General features: G+C 40.1%; 1 protein-coding gene across 1 annotated transcript; it reads right to left on the reverse strand.

Annotated features, from left to right (window-relative positions):
* Positions 1 to 6,902: 6,902 nt before the first annotated feature.
* On the reverse strand, positions 6,903 to 16,258 carry frk (fyn-related Src family tyrosine kinase). The gene is made up of 9 exons (XM_020612923.1): positions 16,129 to 16,258; positions 15,636 to 16,003; positions 13,879 to 14,000; positions 10,907 to 11,070; positions 10,603 to 10,771; positions 9,693 to 9,851; positions 8,193 to 8,374; positions 7,599 to 7,764; positions 6,903 to 7,438 (listed from the first exon to the last, which is right to left on the reverse strand). The coding sequence occupies exons 2-9, from the start codon at positions 15,977 to 15,979 to the stop codon at positions 7,230 to 7,232; spliced, it is 1,515 nt and encodes a 504-aa protein (XP_020468579.1). The 5' UTR covers positions 15,980 to 16,003; positions 16,129 to 16,258; the 3' UTR covers positions 6,903 to 7,229.
* Positions 16,259 to 18,061: the final 1,803 nt, after the last annotated feature.

The raw sequence follows: 18,061 nt of genomic DNA on the forward strand, positions 1-18,061 counted from the left end.
TGTAGATAGAGAAATTTTGGGTTTCTTGTTTTTCCAATAAAGTTGTGAAGTTATAGAATCAAGTGATTTAAGCCATTTATCTGTGGGTGTTGTGGGAAGCATTGTAAACAGGTAGTTAATTTGAGGTAGAGTTTTCATTTTGACTAGCAATTTGGCCAATGAATGAGAGAGGAAGATTGGACCAGCGGTGCAGTTGAGATTAAAAAGTTCTGACAGCCTGGGGGAGATATTAATACCAAGATATTTAATGTTGCCTATGCAGAATTGGAGGGAGGAGTCTTGAGCTGCAGAATCCCAGGCATCCTCAGAGAGTGGTAGTATGGTGGATTTATTCCAATTTATTGTGTAGTTTGAGATCTTAGAAAATGTGTAAATAATATGTAAAGTTTCCTGTAGAGAATTATAGGGATCCTGTAAATATAATAATAAATCATCTGCATAAAGACTAATTTTATGTTCTGAGTAAGTATCTTGTATTCCTTTAATTATGTTGTTCTGTCGTATAGCTGCTGCGAGAAGTTCGATGAAAATGGCGAATAGAGATGGTGAGAGTAGGCATCCTTGTCTGGTAACCTGCTGTAAAATGAAACTTTGTGACCTGATCCCATTTGTACTTATTGCTGCCCTAGGTGATGTGTACAATTTTCTTATCCAATAGACGAACGACTCTCCAAACCCAAATCTATGTAATGGACAAAAGAGAAATGTCCAGTTAACGTTGTCAAATGCTTTCTCTGCATCTAGTGATAAAATTATGGTTTTGGTTTGTTTTTGTTGTGCAAGATTAAATTAAATAATCTACGGATGTTGTCTGAAGCATTTCTGTTTTTAATGAAACCTGTTTGGTCTGGATGGATTAACATTGGAGTGACTGTCTCTATTCTAGTAGCTAGGGCTTTGGTAATGATTTTTAAATCTGAATTAATAAGTGATAAGGGATGGCAACTAGAAGGGTGGATTTGGTCTTTTTTTGGTTTTAATAAGTGTCATGATGGTTGTGTTCATGTGTGTTGGTATTGTGGAGGTGTCTTTAATTTCTGTGGTGACTTTGAGAAACAGTGGTGATAGCATTTGCCAAAAATGTTTATAAAATTCAGCTGGTAGTCCATCAGGTCCTGGTGATTTGTTATTTGGCATTGAAATCAGTGCTTTATGGAGTTTATTGATGGTGAGAGGAGTATCTAATCTGTCAGCTTGTTCTCTGGATAATGTTGGAAGTTCTAAACTATCTAAGAAAATGTCTATTTTTGATGAATTTGGGTTGTAATTGGGGGAGTAAAGTTTACTGTAAAAGGCTTGGAATACGTTATTAATATCTTGTGGATTATAAACAATTTAACCTCTAGTATGGATGGAAATAATGATTTTTCCTTTTTGCGTTGTATGAACAGTATGATATTATTTTCCCGCTAATTACTGCTTTGCCTGTTTCCCATAATAGTGAGGGTGGGATTTCTGAAGAGTTGTTCATCTCCAGAAAGAATGCCCACTCTTTTTCAATAAACATAATAAATTCTAAGTCCTGGAGTAATGATGTATTGAAAGACCATCTTCTAGAGGGTACAGTATGGGCTTCAATATTTAATATGAGGGAAATGGGAGCGTGATCACTAATTATAATGGAGTGGATTGTGATGTCTGTTACATGTTGGGTAGGGGAACTACTGATAAGAAAGAGGTCTATTTGAGAAAAAGACTGATGAAGGGAGGAAACGTAGCTGTATTCTCTAGATGTAGGATTAATCATTCTCCAACTATCACCAAGGCCATAATGTGCCAATTTCTTGTACTGCTGGAGATGCTTGAATGGTCAATTTCGGGGTTAATAACAGTGTTGAAGTCACCAGCAATGATAATATTTGTTGAGTCGCATAGAGATGAAAAAAAATTATGGAAAAAGGATGAATCATCATTATTGGGGCCGTGTATGTTCGCAAGTGTATATGTTGTCTGATTAATGGATACCTTAATAATTATGGATCAGTGATAGATGTATTGTAAATTAATGGGATATTTTTATTAATTAAAATTGAGACGCCTCTTTGCCTACTGTTATATGTTGATGAAAACATTTGGTTAAATTGTTTACATTTAAGGTTTTGTGATTCTGGGTTTGTTAGATGGGTTTCTTGTAGAAAGCATACTGTATATCAGCATTTAATTTTATCAGATGGTTAATGATTTTAATCCTCTTAACCTGGGTCTGGAATCCACGCACATTCCATGACACTATTTTAAGTGAATGTGTTATTGTTTGTTATAGATAAATAAATGTTCGTAAGATGAAAGGAAGGAAGACGTGGGAAGGAGAGAGGAAGGAAGAGGAAAAAAACCAAAATGAAACAAAAAAAACATAAAAGGATTAACAAGATCTAGGGTTGATGCCTGTGTGTATATATGTATGTGTGTTAGTGTGAGCATAACAGTACAAAAGAACATAGACAAGTATACATTTCCACATGGTGTAATGAACAAACAAAAACACAAACAGAATAACACGAGGGGTGCCAATACAAAAGATGGTTGTAGGAGTCCATGTGAGATACTGCAGCTCTGTGTGTAAGGGGCCAGGGTGATGAAAGGAGGTAAAATTATTAACATAATGTAGCAGTCACTGGTCGGTATATATTCTTTACATAATCAGAAGAGCCATGTAGTTATGTTGAAGTCATGATAAAGCTGTCCTTCAGTGTGTAATTTGTTCACAATGTTTGCACGGTTGTTATTCTGCCTGTGTTGTTTCATGATGGGGTAGAGGATTTTCCTTTGTTCGTTTATTTCACACGGGAACTGATAATCAAGTACAAGGTTTGTGCTTGTTATGTGGATTGTTTAGTGAAGTAAATGTTAAATTCCTAGAAAAGGATTAATTGAAAGATTAGCCCAGTAATACATCTCTCAGTGACCAGGTGCCACCACGTTGAAACTCCCCTTTGCTCGCAATACACAGAGTATCATCCACCTACCCTGAGCCTTCATCCAAGAATGTGTCTCCACTGCACCAAGCTGCGTGCAGCTCAAGGTCACGTGTCCGAAAAGTTGTGTGTGAACAGTGTTAGTGTTTATTTAGCATATGCAATATTTCAAATAGTAGAAAAAACCCATCATATTAGGCAACATCAGCAGAGAGCAACAGGGGCTTAGTATGCCTTTGAGTCTAAATGTGCACAGAAAACACCATTTACTATTCAAATTATAATAAAGGTGCACAATTACTTTATTACCTCTGCATATTTCCCTTTAACCATTCTACAAGCATTTGTACTTTACTCTAGTTTGTAACTTTACTGCTCAAGCTTTATTCATAAGCTACTTAAACATCATGCTATTTGTCTCAGTCTTAGAGCTCTCAGAAAAGGTATGAAATCAAAGGCCAAATGGCCTTGCCCTTCAAATTATGAAATGTATAACCTGGTTTTATGCTTGTCATTTTTTTTAAAGTATTGGTTCTGGCACCATTGAGACACCATTTTAAAAGTATCATTTTAGTGCCAGCATCAGAAAAAACCCAAAGAATACCTAAACTTATTCCCAACTCTGGTTGGGGGTGTTTTATCTTGAAAGCCCCTTGGTACTCTAATTTAATGATGGAGGCCTGCCTGTCAGATTGAAACCTGCTGCAGGTCATAGTCTCATTTGCATATTGTTCCTCTGATTTGCCAGCTTTGTTCTACTTGTTCTAAAAAGCTTTTTCTCTTCACCTCTTTCCTACACTCCCCATCACACTGGACTGTTGACCCCAAATACTTAAACTCCTGCACCTTCTTGACCTCAGCCCCCCTGTAACCTCACTGTTCCACTTCCCTCCCTCTTGTTCATACACATGTATTCTGTTTTACCACGACTGACTTTCATTCCTCTTCTTTCCAGAGCAGACTTTCACCTTTCTAGGTGTTCCTCCACCTGCTCTCTGCTCTCACTACAGATCACAATGTCATCTGCAAACATCATTGTCCACGGGGATTCCTGTCTGACCTCATCTGTCAGCCTGTCTATCACCATAGCAAACAAGAAGGGACTTACAGGGACTTAAACAAGACTGGAGATAGAATGTCTAAATATTAAGAAGAGCTGCAGTTTTGTCTGTTGCTTGCTGCTATTTGTACTGTAGGAGTCTTTCCTTTGAGCTTATAAAATTACTGTAATTACTGTAGTCTCCAAAGTGACAGAGTTTCACATTTACACATGTGGCACAACAGGTGTAACTTCATTAGTTATTTGTAATTACTAATTAACACACACAGAGACAGGACTGGTCAGGATTAGCGGCAAGAAATATCATTCTTTATGTTTTAATTCTACTGTCAGTAAAAGCCTGTCAGGGCGGCTGCTGGGAGCTGTGGCTGTAAGGTCTCTGGTGCCTGTCACGCCAGCAATCCCCAAACACGGTGGGGGGACAAGGCAAGTAAGGGATGCCGTCAAGCTGAAGAAGGAGCTCTATCAGGCCTGGTTGGCTCATGGGACTCCTGAAGCGGCTGGCAGGTACCAACAGGCCAAGCAGGACGCAGCCCTGGCAGTCACCATGGCAAAAACTCAGGCCTGGGAGGATTTCGGTGAGGCCATGGAGGAAGACTTTCAGTTGGCTTCAAAGAGATTCTGGAGAACTGTCCGGCAACTCAGGAGGGGGAAGCAGTGTTCTGCCAACACTGTTTACAGTGGAGGTGGTGTGTTGCTGACCTCAACTGAGGATGTCGTTGGCTGGTGGAAGGAGTACTTTGAAGATCTCCTCAATCCCTCCGACACACCTTCCGTAAAGGAAGCCAGGGCTAGGAACTCGGGAGGGGACTTGTCCATTACCGGCTGGAGAGACTATGTCTGCCGTCTGGCCTGGGAATGCCTTGGAGTTCCTCCTGAGGAGCTAGAGGAAGTGTGTGGAGAGAGGGAAGTCTGGGAGGCTCTGCTCGGACTACTGCCCCTGCATCCCGGTCTCAGATAAAGCGGACAAAGATGGATGGACTTGTGACTTGCTTGACTAGTAGCGACTCGACTTGACCTGCTTGAATCTCATCACACTAACTTAGGACTTGATTGACAGCTGAAGGATCAGACTTGAGACTTGCACATTTGTGACTTACTCCCACCTCTGGTAAGTAGCCTATAGCCATAGAAACAGACGGGTATAAATCATGTAGCTGGGCTGTGTTGTCATTACAATGGGCAGGGCCGAGTGGGTAGCTAGGGGTGGCACTGGCCACAATTTTGCTAAGGTTTGCCTTCACATGGAGAAAACCACTGTGCAGCAGCAATGTCCCTGGCTGGGAGGAAACAAGGAGCGCAGCCAAAGTTACCTAAAGAAAGCACAATGTGTCTCATTATCACACAAAATTAACAATTTGATTCCACCTCGTGGGGTGGCTGTGGCTCACGAGGTAGGGCAGTTGTCTCCTGATCAGCAAGTTGTCTCCTGATCAGCAAGTTGGTGGTTCGACTCCTGGTCTCCCTGCATGCCCAAGTGTCCCTGAGCAAGACACTGAACCCTGAATTGCTCCCGGTGGCTTGACTAGCACCGTTGTGTGGCAGCCTGTCGTCATCGGTGTGTGAATGTTGTGTGTGAATGGGTGAATGGTGTATGATCTCCTGTAAAGCGCTTTGGCCAGTGCAACACACTGTGAGAAAAGCGCTATATAAATACAGTCCATTTAATAATGTATGGTATGCATTTCAAATGTGCCGTCTGTGTCTCAGGCTAGCCACCCTGTCAAAAATTTTCTATATTTGCCCCTGCCTCTTAGAAGTGGTGGGGCCTAGATATCACAACCTTTCCTGTACCACAAAGACCTGGAAAAAGAACACACTACATGCCATAGAAGGGTGTTATTTTTAATCAATCAGTAATGGAAACATTCTTTGCAGGACAAACCCAGAAACCAGCAAAGACCAAGTGACAGAAAAGAGAGAAAGGAAGTCATGCGTGTTATAGTTAGCAGGACAGATGTTGCCTAAGGCCTTAATTTAATAAAGCATGGAGTATGAGACAAAGAAAAACAGTACTCAACCAAGAACATTCTAAATATAATTTAATCATATTATGCATAAAGGATAATTACATTTAAATACAGTATGATTATATATAAATACTGCTATGGTCATAATGTACAATTAACAGGATTTTGTTAGGATACTAAAAAATTAAAAAAATAAATCAAGGTACATGAGATAATCCACCTGGTTCAACCACTTCTGATGGCAGTTCTACAGCACTAACAAAAGAAAAATAATTAAAATAGGGGGATTAAGTCAAGTGTCACATTGTTCATTGACCGAGCTATTACACAGTAGGTCCCACATGAGTAAACCTAACAGAAAGTAAGCCTTATAAAACCAGACAGGTGAGACATCACCATGGCTTTGGGTGTACTGCACAAACTCAGCACTTCCCTCAGCTATGAACCATTACAGCCCACTTAATTTTATGGCCTGTAACTTCACAAATTTCAGTCATCCCTCTCATCAGCATCCTTTCCAGTGGCAAGTGTTTTCAGTAAGAAAAGTTCTACACCACTGTGCACCCTGTGTCCAGCACCAGACAAACTCGGTTACTACCTGGAAAACATAGTGGAGCGCTTAGCAGTTAAAAACCCATAAGTCTCTCAGGAATTAGTGGAGACAAAACCTACCCTGCCTACCTTTGAGCAACGTTAAGGTCACTTACAGCAGTTCCACTACATATGCAATCAGGAATGAGCCGAGATTACTGCACCTACCACTCACTAGGATTGAGCTTGTATGCAAACATGTCTCAAACAGGACTTGTGACACCTTTTGAGTAACTTCTGCTAATAGATTTCCCGTGAAAAGGATGTGTGCTATGCTGAGTACAAGAAAAACTGGTTTATCAAGATGGGCAAATAGTTGCTTTGTGTCTGTGCTAAATGAGGACTCTTCAAATAAAATGTGCTTTGTGAGTTAGGCTGAACACACATATAGCCTGTCTGAAATTTAATTCCGTTGTTGCACAAAACAAGACCAGGAGCGTCACAACTAACCACTCCTGTAGTAAAACGTTTCTCACTTTATATTACAGTATTCTATCACATGCAGATCAGACATTGTGGATTTCATTTGACTGCAATGACAAGAATCAAATGGAATTTTGTATGGACATTTAAATCTGTTACTTTAATTTAATTAAAACATCATGATAATTTTCTTAATTTGATTATGTTGTGGTGCACACAGTGGGTTTGTTTTTTGCTCCATTCTTTCCACATATTAGTCTGGTCAGTGTGCTAATATTGGCCAGCATCATCATAAGACGACACATCCATGTCAAAGAACTCCTCCAGCTTCCACTGCAGGGTCTCGAACGTGGGCCGGTCCTGTTCATTCTTCTTCCAGCAGTCCATCATGATGTTATACATGGGTTTGGGGCAGTTTGGGGGGCACGGCATTCTGTAACCCTGGGAAATCCTCTGGACGACCTGGAAGTTTGTCATGTCTGGAACAATCAGAAGGACATGATCACAGATCAAACAGAAGAGACCTCTGCATTCAGATATTTTCAGACTTTGACAACTACATCACTTATAGAACAACTGCATTTTTTGGATGTCACATTTTTCACAATCTTCCTAGAATTGTATATAAATAAATGTTACCTGGGTAAGGCATCTGTCCAAATGTCACAATCTCATACAGCAAAATTCCAAAGGACCAAACATCAGATTTAATAGTGAACTTGTTGTCATGGATGGCCTCTGGAGCGGTCCATTTCACAGGAAATTTGGCGCCTTCTCTGGGCTCGTAAACATTCTCATTCTCTTTCTAGTAATCAAATGGCAAACAATACAGATTCTTACTTTCGGTCAGTCTGCTCTAATGCAACAATCTGCAATTCCACAACATAGCTGGGTTTTAGAGAGGTATTTGATACATCACAGCATCACAAAATACCCGATGAGAAAATACCTGGAGTGAAAACAATTACTGTATGTGGCTTGGGTTGTAGAGCATTTATTAAGCTGTACAGCACAATGCATGCCGGTGAACAAGGGCAGCATGTGGAGAACGTGGGCTTGGTTTCATTTCAAGGCTTTAAAATATAGGTCCAACACCCCAAACACTTACCAAGCTTCATTGTATAAGGTGAAAATTTCACTTGTATCAGTAAAATCTAGTGATAATTTTGTGTTGTGAGAACAATGACACTTGCTACACACAGTGTAAAATAGAGCTTTAAATGTCAAACCCACCATGAAGACCCTGGCAAGGCCAAAGTCGGCAACCTTGCAGATGTTGTTCTCCCCCACCAGGACGTTCCTGGCTGCCAGGTCTCTGTGAATGTAGTTTTGTAGCTCCAGGAAAGCCATGCCTGATGCCACCTGGGCAGCCATCTCAATCTGGTCAGACATACATAGCGTGGTACCTTTATCCTCTGTAATCAAGCAAGAGAGACACATAATGTACAGTATCACAGACCTACCATGATTCAGGCACAACATGTAGCAAAGTTTTAATATCATTATCTATATGTAAATTATTATGGCCTGTTACAAACAAACAAAAAAATCTGAGTCTCCAACTTCTGAGTTTGACTGCAGTCAAAGCTAGAGTCTGAGTCAAAGTCAGTCAGTGTTCAAGTCCAAGTCAAGTCACGAGTACCAAAAACCAGGACTCCAGTCCAAGTCCTGGATTTGAGCACTACAACACTTCCACAGAGAATAATAAAATCCAATTTATAAAATATAACCAGAACCAACAGACAGATATCCCGTAGAAACAAGAATCAGTAAAAACAATTTGCATTTTTGCCAAGATTAGTGTCTACATATGGGACATCTGAAGTCAAGTAGCTATTGATTGAATATTGTAGTTACAAGGTTTAAATAAGAATAGTGGTGTGAGGAAATCTGGCAGTTCTGCAACAGTAAGGCCTTATAAATACATAAAAAGATAGTTAATTACTCTTGACTGCAAAGAAGCCCATCTGACTTTGCTGTACAGAGAGCTGTGACAAGAAAACAATGTATCACTTGTAATGCACTGTGGTCAACAGGATTCAACAGCTGAAGTACAGATGGGGCAGAATGACAGTATAGAATATCTCCATAATTAAGAAAGGCAAATTGGCTGAAACATTCACAGTTTTAAATAGTAATTGTGATTCAAAAGAGTGCCATTCAAATTGGTCTCTTTTTAATTAAGTTATCACTCACATGAGGTAAAACAGTTATTCAGTGAGAACAGACTTGAAAACTTTGATGATTCTCAGGGACGTTATTGAGTTTTCTTCTGAGGTCTTGGTGGATTTATGGACAATCATTCACAATATACAATGACGATAACAATATCCTCAAAAGTGCAAGCCAAATTGAGTCCCTTTCACCTCACAACAGCTTTACCTCAAGTACACTTACAGTATGGAACCACAAGTCTGAAAAACAAGACTGCAGAGACTTTCCCTTTTAATGTTCTGTATTTTGCGTAATCTGGCCTAAATATTAAAATCTAAAATGTTTACATTTTTTTAGACTACCCGAAAACAAAATTGGTAATGTCAAATATGTGCACAGGGACAATGTTTAGACCGAGAATCTACACTGGTTCTGTTTCCCTAGTATAAACCTCTGTACTGTAGCCTGACCTTTGCCACAGCTGTGGAGATTGTTTTCAGAACTGCATCAGGAGCAGTGTTGAACCTTGATTCCATCATAAAACGGAGCCATGTGTAGGTGCAAGTACAGCCATCTTACTCTGGAGGTACTCTAGCAGGCTGCCATTCTTCATCAGCTCTGTGATGATGTAAATGGGCTCCTCCAAGGTGCAGACAGCATACAGCTGAATCAGCTTGGCATGCCGCAGACCCTTCATCATCTGAGCCTCTTGCAGGAAGTCCCGAGTATCCATGGTACCTGGGAGATGTGTTCAGAGATTGGGGGGTCAAATTGTTTCCTAAAATTATTCACATCTCTGAAGACACATTTTGTGGTGTAGTGTTTGTATATTTGCTCTTACAAAGATCTTTGGATTTCAGTTTCTGAATAAGTACTATTATTCTAGTTGCTTTGTTTTAGTTTGGTTACACATAGAGGCTAATGATGCTTGTGTTGACTATCATGTTCGTTTTCCAAACAAGGAACTACGCCTGCTTACATTCTAGATATTCTTAACAAAATTTTAAATTCTGAGAAATTAGCCCATGACAAATAGCAATGACAGCCACACAGAATAAAAACCTGTATAAAAGCCAGAGGATCCAGGAGATGAGGTTTAATTGGGCTTACCTAAATTACACATTATTCTTAGTGACAATGAGAAATCTAAATGAGGTACCTCAGAGACCTTACTTTGGTCTAGTTATCTTGTTCCTTTAAATAATCTTTCTTGAGGGCTGCCCTTCTAAAGAACCACAGAGAACATTAAAACCAGGAGTCTTAAACTCTTGCCACTTGTTAAAAGCTAGCCAGTGGACCTTCAGTTGAGATTGCTTTGTGAAAATGATCATTTTCAAGAATGAACTTTCAATCTTAATATTTCAGATGGTTATTTCTGGTTTGTCCGGTTCCATCTAGCACCTTGAGATCATGTGATGAACAATCAGTGTTAACTTAATTTATGTTACTTGTATTTTTAAATTGCAAATAAGTGATTGTGCTTGTGTACCAGGTTTGAGGGTTTTCACTGCAACTGGTGTGGTTTCATTCCACAGGCCCTCATAGACGTCACCAAACTGTCCGGCTCCCAACTTCCTTATCAGCCTGATGGATTCGCGGTTAATCTCCCACTGGTCCGCTGTGTTGTAGGACAGACCGTGAGTCTGTGGGGCCTCCATCTACAAGGACAGGAAGAGTCGCTGTTAACTGAGATGATACTTTGCTGTTATACTTTCATAAATAGAATAGAAACAAGGCAATAGTAGAAAAACAGCACGTGTTTAGGTCATACTGTAATGTATAGTGTGTTTTACCTTTTTGCATGGTTCACCCAGACAGACGCAGAGGCCATCAGCCTGTCTGGAGTAATGTTCCACCAACTCCTGCAGTGTTTCAAAAGTTTTGGTCCTCGACACAAAGAAGTGACCATTATCCAGTTTCTTAACCCTGTAATGCTTCACCCTTCTGTTGTCCAGTACTGAAAGAGAAGTCAACATCCAGTAATATACTCAAGAGTCATCAACTGCACAAGTAAGGCTTAGTCATGCTATGGTGGACCTAAAGCTTTTAATCAGTGCAAGTGAACACAAATTTGTCATAGTCCTGCTTATACAACAGGATCAGTAGGAGATATTCCAATAGGCTTAATATTCTAAGAAGTTGCCATTTCCATTAGTTTGTAATTGACTTGTGATCAAGAAGATTTTTTATTTTTCCTTTGACTTACTGTTGTCATTACATCATGTCACCATAATAGAAACGTATTTATGTTAAACGGATTAACTGTGCTTCCATGTATAGTAGTACGGGTACATTTTTGGCTGATTGAGGGAAGTGCAAAAAACAAATTTTGCCTATACAATTTCATAGAAAGGAGATATAGTCAACATGTTAGCAAACAAAGGCATATTTTTATATCTAACCAACAAGCAAGTCATGTTTGTGTCCACCTGATGAATCCAAGGTCAAAATCCATCCTACTTTTAGCTTCATTTTGATTTCCATCTCTTGATAAGATATCTGGCTCTTTAGCTGCTCCTGCTAGTTGCCAGCTTTGTCTGTCTGCTGTTTTCTGCTGAGCAAGTAGTTTGAGTAAATTAGGTTTATTGAGGCTGGAGCAGAACAGTAAAGCTACAGGTTGTAAAACAATGAACAGAATGACGCTGTAAAGGTCTGAAGGGATCTCCAGAACTGATGACAATTCTCTGTGGGTTCATGCCTACAAGTTGCATCTATTACATCACACAGGCAACTGCATATAGGAAAATATTCATTAGTGCAGCTTTAAGATTGAGTTAAATATAAATAAATGAACTGATCCACCACTTTGTGTGAAAACTATGGTTTAGTTCTTCCGAGAAATTTGACAGGGGAAGTTGCTTAACATGACACCTCTCTGATTTTGACATATACAGATGTATCAAAGTATTCATCCCCCTTCATGTCACGTACACTTTATCATGGTTTATATTTAAAGAACAAGGCTTGCCATTTTTATATACTAAATAGTATTTTTAGCTATCTACATACAGAGACTAAAACTGAGTGCTTCCACTCACAGTTGTCTGTCTCTGTGACAGATTTTCATTGTTGTTCAGCGACGATTAAAAACACATCAGTGAAACACACCACTCCACTTTGTGACACGTTTTTTTTTTTTTTTTTTTTTTCCCCCCCCCATTATCCCAGGCTCCACGATTTTGGCCCAAAGGCTCTGAGTGGCCATAATTTCCTGAGCACAAGTCAGAGTCAACTGTGCATGTGCGAAGTTTTGTGTGAGATCTCAGCTTTGTTTACAGTCCGCTAGCTTGTCACCTTTGGGCCTGGAGTTTGCTAATGAAGAAATGTCACCCAGTGCAGTGGTGTGTTTCAAATCATCTTTGTCTGTGGGACAGACAAAGATGCTGATCAAGGACTGACAGATGTTAACAGTGAGTAGAGTACATTTAATTAAATGTACTCTACTCATTAAATGTAATCAGTAAATCCAATGAATTAAATCAGTAAAGCTGGCATAGAGTAAATATGTTTTCAGCTGACTGGCCTGCTTCACACACAAAACCAGTGAATACATTAGTGGCTGTGAAACGAATCAGGCCATCGATTAGTTTAGTGAATGGACGCAAATAAATAAAAACTGGCTGTAATGAAAGAGCAAGACAGATTACAACCGAGAAAGAGAAATTTCTCACTGCTTCTATTGGAATAGAAACTGTTTGTTTAACTTAATGACTTTGAATCCATCATTCATTTGAGTGAACAAGTCAATTTATTTGAACAATGCCTGTGGTGGGAAATGTGTGCTTTGTGGCACTGAAGGACACACACAGCAGAACCAACATGACTTCATGTGAGTAACAGTTATTGATACTGTGGTAAATACACAACTGAAAAAGGAAATCTGAACACTTTTAGAAAGTTGTTCAGATAATCCCACACCAAACTGGCTCTTCAGTCAGATTCATTAATTCTAGATTAATATTATTTAGGATGCATTAAACCAAAGTTCTGTTTTTAACTATAATGAGTATGGGTAAAATTAGCTGACTAGCCAAAACAATTATTATTTTTCTTTAAAGATGTCACAAACATTTAAACAAGCTTATGTAGCCAACCAGTGTCCAATAGGACAACTGTGGACAATTATGAGATCATGGTCAGTTCTCAAATCAGTGAGTTACTACTACTGCCAGTGCAGCAGTATAGAGCATCTCCGCATATTTCCCTTAAACAGCTCCACAAGCATCTGCACTTTAAATCCTAGTTTGTAACTTTACAGTTGTATAAATACATACACATCATTTGTCTATGGGCCTTCATGTCCTCCAAAAATGTATGAAATATGAGGTCAAATGGCCCTTCCCTTCAAATTATGAAATTTATTGCCTGGTCATAAAGCCAGAGGACTGACTCAGCAACACCAGATAAAGAGCAATATAAAGCTATATAAAATTTGTTCACACTAGCATCTAGCTAGTGGTCAGACCAGGCTACAGCACCGAACCCAAGTGTATTGAAATGAGCATGGCTGTGTTTTACCTTCCTTTTATTTGTAAGAAAAAGAACACAGGATGTAAACTTTTGGAACAGAATTATGCCCTTCACTTCTTAGAGGAGACACAAACCCACTATGGAATATGCCATTACTCATATTCATTTATTATTTTGTATAAACCCACCCCCAGTCAACAACCTGACCATTTTTTTGCTCCTAAATTAAACAGTGTTTGTTTTCTTGCTTATGGGAAACTTATTAAAAACTAATGTAAATTCTTCTTTAGCTCACCTGAGAGTGACAGCTCCCCACTCTGACTTTCACAGTTTCGGATGAGGAAGGCACCATCTATGTTCCCTGCAGCCTGCAGCATCTTCTCTGCATCCAGCCTCTTGGTGTCAGGAAAATACCATCTGCAAATCAGACACATAACAAAAATTAATGTACATTTAAAAAGAAAAATCAATTCCCAGGGAACTGAAAGGTTCACTGTGTGTATTGATAATGTGATTGATTGCAAAATGGCTTGTTGATACTGTCTGCTACACCTAAAGCACATTATGACACTGTATTTTCTACCTTTAGTGTCAAGAATAAGCTAGTGATATTCCACAAGTTTCCTTTAGTCAATCCCCTGAAAAACCACAAAACCACAATGAATGTATCCAACTCGCAAGTATTGTGTCCATCTGAAGCCTGATGACAGCCGGTATATCATATTCCTCTGTGCCACAGATCTCCAAAAACTAAAGTCACATTAGTGACCAACACTGTTGCACTGGGTGTCATGTTCCTTCATTACCATGAAGGCACACTGGATGGGCAATGTAAGAGTAAGGCAAAATACACAGAGCAGTTATTCTGAATGACTCTGCTGCTGACAATAGTCCCAAACAAAGTCACTAGTTCCTCATGTTTCAGTAACATTAGCTATAAGCAGTAGCACCCACTTAAAAAAAAGGTTTTTGAAAAAAAATGAGGCACTCTACAGGATCACAAATATAAAAAGATTTTAATATCTCATGTACATGCACAATGTCAATCAGGTTCATCAGATTCTGATGCAAGCTAAGAAACCTATGGCAAAAAATCCGATCTGAGCATTAAGACCTGCAGTGTGAACGTAGTCTTAGTCAAGGGAAGACTGAAGTAAAGGGGTACAAAGTATAATGCCAGTGTAAATCCACTGTCTAAGTCTCTCCAGTTACATGTTGCTATTTTGTGGGGTCATGTAATTGTTGAATTTAATCTTTTAATCTAATTTGCATTTCAGTGTTTTGTCTATGTATCCATTTTGTCTTGGCTATTTGTGTACATTGTTAAGCACTTTGAAGTGATTTATCTATGAACATGTGCTAACAAACTTGCCTTGTATGTAACAAACTGAGACTACTAAATGGAGAACAAAACATGCCCATCAAGTCTGTGACTTAGTAAAACTATGATGCAACCAATACCTAGACTATTGAAGGGAATCGATACTAGCCTATTTACCCTTGTAGACAAAACAGGAGAAACCAGAGTACAGCCAAGCAGAAACCAGTTTCACTAAGATGCTATGTAACCTGAGAATGCATCACAAACATGGGTTGGACTTTTCAGTGAGCTTTGACAGGAAAGAAAATGGGCTTCCTATTTTTACATGTGAAAACAACTTGGGGAAAACCCAATACTTCCGTATCTGAAGGTGCCAAGGTTTTTTTTATAGAACACTGATTAAACTGTAGGATGATAAATTTGAATTTGTTACAAAACCAGTTCCTCTTTGTTCACATGGGTGTGATCATAGCAGTCAAACTAACCAAGAAATGGCAGCAACAGAAATGATTAACCCGTAAGATTAGATTTCCTTGTCACAGACAATTATTAACTAGTGTTTAATGCAGGACAACACATGATTCTGAACTATGGTCACATTTTACACTTATCCAAGTAGACTAACGACAGGCTACATGAAAATGACATACTGAGATTCAGTTTAAAGACCGTCTGTAGTATCAGCATTTACTGAAAACATTACAGGAAGGATGAACACAGTAAGAACTTACGGTTTAGCATCAATACTCTCCACAGGTGCCACATAATTAGCAGGGATGTATCCCTCTTTGAAAGCCGAAACCCCGGTGAGGGCTTTAACAAACCACCATTCATCAGTACGTTTCTCAATAATCTCTAAAGTATCTCCAGCGTTGAAGCTCAGGTCCTCGTGGGTGCGAGCGGAGTAATCATACAGGGCAATGTAACAGTCCTTCGCTTTCGCCACTGGCAGCGGCGGTAATGGTTTTTTCCTTGACCCACGTCTCACATCAGGGGGATCATCAGGTTGACCCGGTTTGTTAAAACAATTCAGAAACCTCTGCCAACACGCAGTCAGTCTCTTCTGGAGGTCCATGGTCGTCAATCACAGCAAGCCATTCTGCGTTGGGTATTAAGACAGAAGCAGTTGGGGAAATTCCATCTCCTCGCTCATGGTCCACATTCCATAAGATAAAGAGTCATTTAAATAATCGTACGATCAAAGTAAAGGCAGTTGTATCTCACCTCAGCGCAGCCAGCTAACAATGCAGAGACAAGGAAGTGACCACCACTTAAATGTTCACTTTCCTGGCAGGAAAACTAGGACGGACTTCACACTTCGGTGTGCCAATCGCCTGCACCTGCTGAGGAGCGGGGAGCGGCTCAGGTGTACTCTCACCAATGTAGCGTCATGTGCCCCCTGGCGGCCATATTGGCGAAAAGCACCTGGGAGCTACACCAGCTGGAAGAAGAGCTGAAAAGATGTTTTAAGTTTGGAATATGTCGCAATTCTGTGTTGTAATTGTCAATGGATTATTATATTATTAAAATAATAATGGTACATTCAAGATATATGATGAATGTCACTTCCGTTTTTTTCGGGGTCGCCAGCAGCGAATTGACAAGCATGTTGACATTTGTTTTACGCCGGATGCCCTTCCTGACACAACCTTGATTTGAACCTGCGCCACCACGGTGAAAGCACTGCGTCTTAACCACTAGCCTACCAGAGAAGGTTCACATCCAAAATATATTGTGGCGACCGCTGGCTGGGTCGAGGAGAGCTGGTCCGATCCTAACCTGACTGTGCAACTACTATCCAGCTGTGTGCTGGCACCTAGACTGGCAATGAGGAGAACACCGTCTCTGTCTTTTCTTGGCTTTATTCAGCCGTACAAAAACAAGAAAGACAAGGGTTGTAAAACGCAGCACTATGTGCTCACTGGAACAGGTAACAAAACAGAACATTACAGGTCTCTCCCCGAACTTCACCATCGCCCGCCAACAGAACCAAACCAACACGCCCACCTGTCATCCCTCTTATCTCCTCCCGCACCTGTTCCTCCAGAACAGCGCGGCATTTCACAGAAAACAGCAGTAACCAATACATGAACAGCCTTCAACAACAATGTCAAACCCATTTGCACACAACAGAACACACGAACATCAGCGGCCGGTCAGGGTCGCCACAATATGATACTATAGGTAAAACATATGGGATAATACAATTGGAAGTAAGTAAAATCTATACTTATTATGAGATGAGGTGTTACATAATAAATCGAAATGAGATCATGAGACAAAATCATCACAGTATAAGGTCCTGGGGACCAAAGCATACCTTAACTACGTATGTTTAAAAAAACCTAAATGACACTCAGTAAAATTAGATGAATTATAAATAAAAACATTTGTGAAATTACAAGCTGGTGTGGTTTTCAAAATTCTGACTAAGGCAAAATTACACTCAAGTGATATAAATCAAAATATATATTCATCTTTGACATTGTTTCATTGTTTGACTTATAATAACTCGTAATTCTGACAAACCACAAGTCCATCCATCCATCCATCTATTTTCCTCCGCTTATTCGGAACCAGGTCACGGGGGCAGCAGTCTAAGCAAAGATGCCCAGACTTCCCTCTCTCCAGACACTTCCTCCAGCTCCTCCGGGGGAATGCCAAGGCATTGCAGACTAAGCAAAGATAACCAGGATAATTAAAGACGCCCCCGGGGCCTCCTCCCGGTGGGACATGCCCGGAACCCCTCCCTAGGAAGGCGCCCGGGAGGCATCCGAAACAGATGCCCGAGCCACCTCAGCTGGCTCCTCTCGATGTGGTGGAGCGGCGGTTCTACTCTGAGCTCCTCACCCTATCTCTAAGGGTGCGCAAAAGTATTTTTGTTTTATCATTCTTAACTTTTCCTCTGGTGGACCTGGATTTCCATGTCATGTGATGCATGATTACAACAGAAATGCACAAAAACAAGTGTGCACTCCAGAGTAAGCTGTTCAACCTCTATATAGTCCTAGACTGCTGGGTTGGGTCGTCCCATGATGCTGAGCCCCTCTCCTCCCCTCTCCATTATAATTTTATATACCACCATTACAGGTCATTAACTGTGTGTCCTCTCTCTCTCTCCCTGTACCTTTCTGCAGGTTGCCCTGTCTCTAGAGCT

The sequence above is a fragment of the Monopterus albus genome, unplaced genomic scaffold, assembly GCF_001952655.1.
Source record: "Monopterus albus unplaced genomic scaffold, M_albus_1.0 scaffold128.1, whole genome shotgun sequence".
Lineage (NCBI taxonomy): Eukaryota > Metazoa > Chordata > Actinopteri > Synbranchiformes > Synbranchidae > Monopterus > Monopterus albus.

Bases quoted from the DNA above. Each gene is read 5' to 3' on its own strand.
- frk (XM_020612923.1), bottom strand. From the start codon at position 15,979: ATGGACCTCCAGAAGAGACTGACTGCGTGTTGGCAGAGGTTTCTGAAT. The intron at 14,001-15,635 runs GTAAGTTCTTAC...TCTGATTTGCAG, and splicing joins GAGAGTATTGATGCTAAACC to ATGGTATTTTCCTGACACCA. The intron at 8,375-9,692 runs GTAAGATGGCTG...GCTTGATTACAG, and splicing joins CCTGCTAGAGTACCTCCAGA to AGGATAAAGGTACCACGCTA.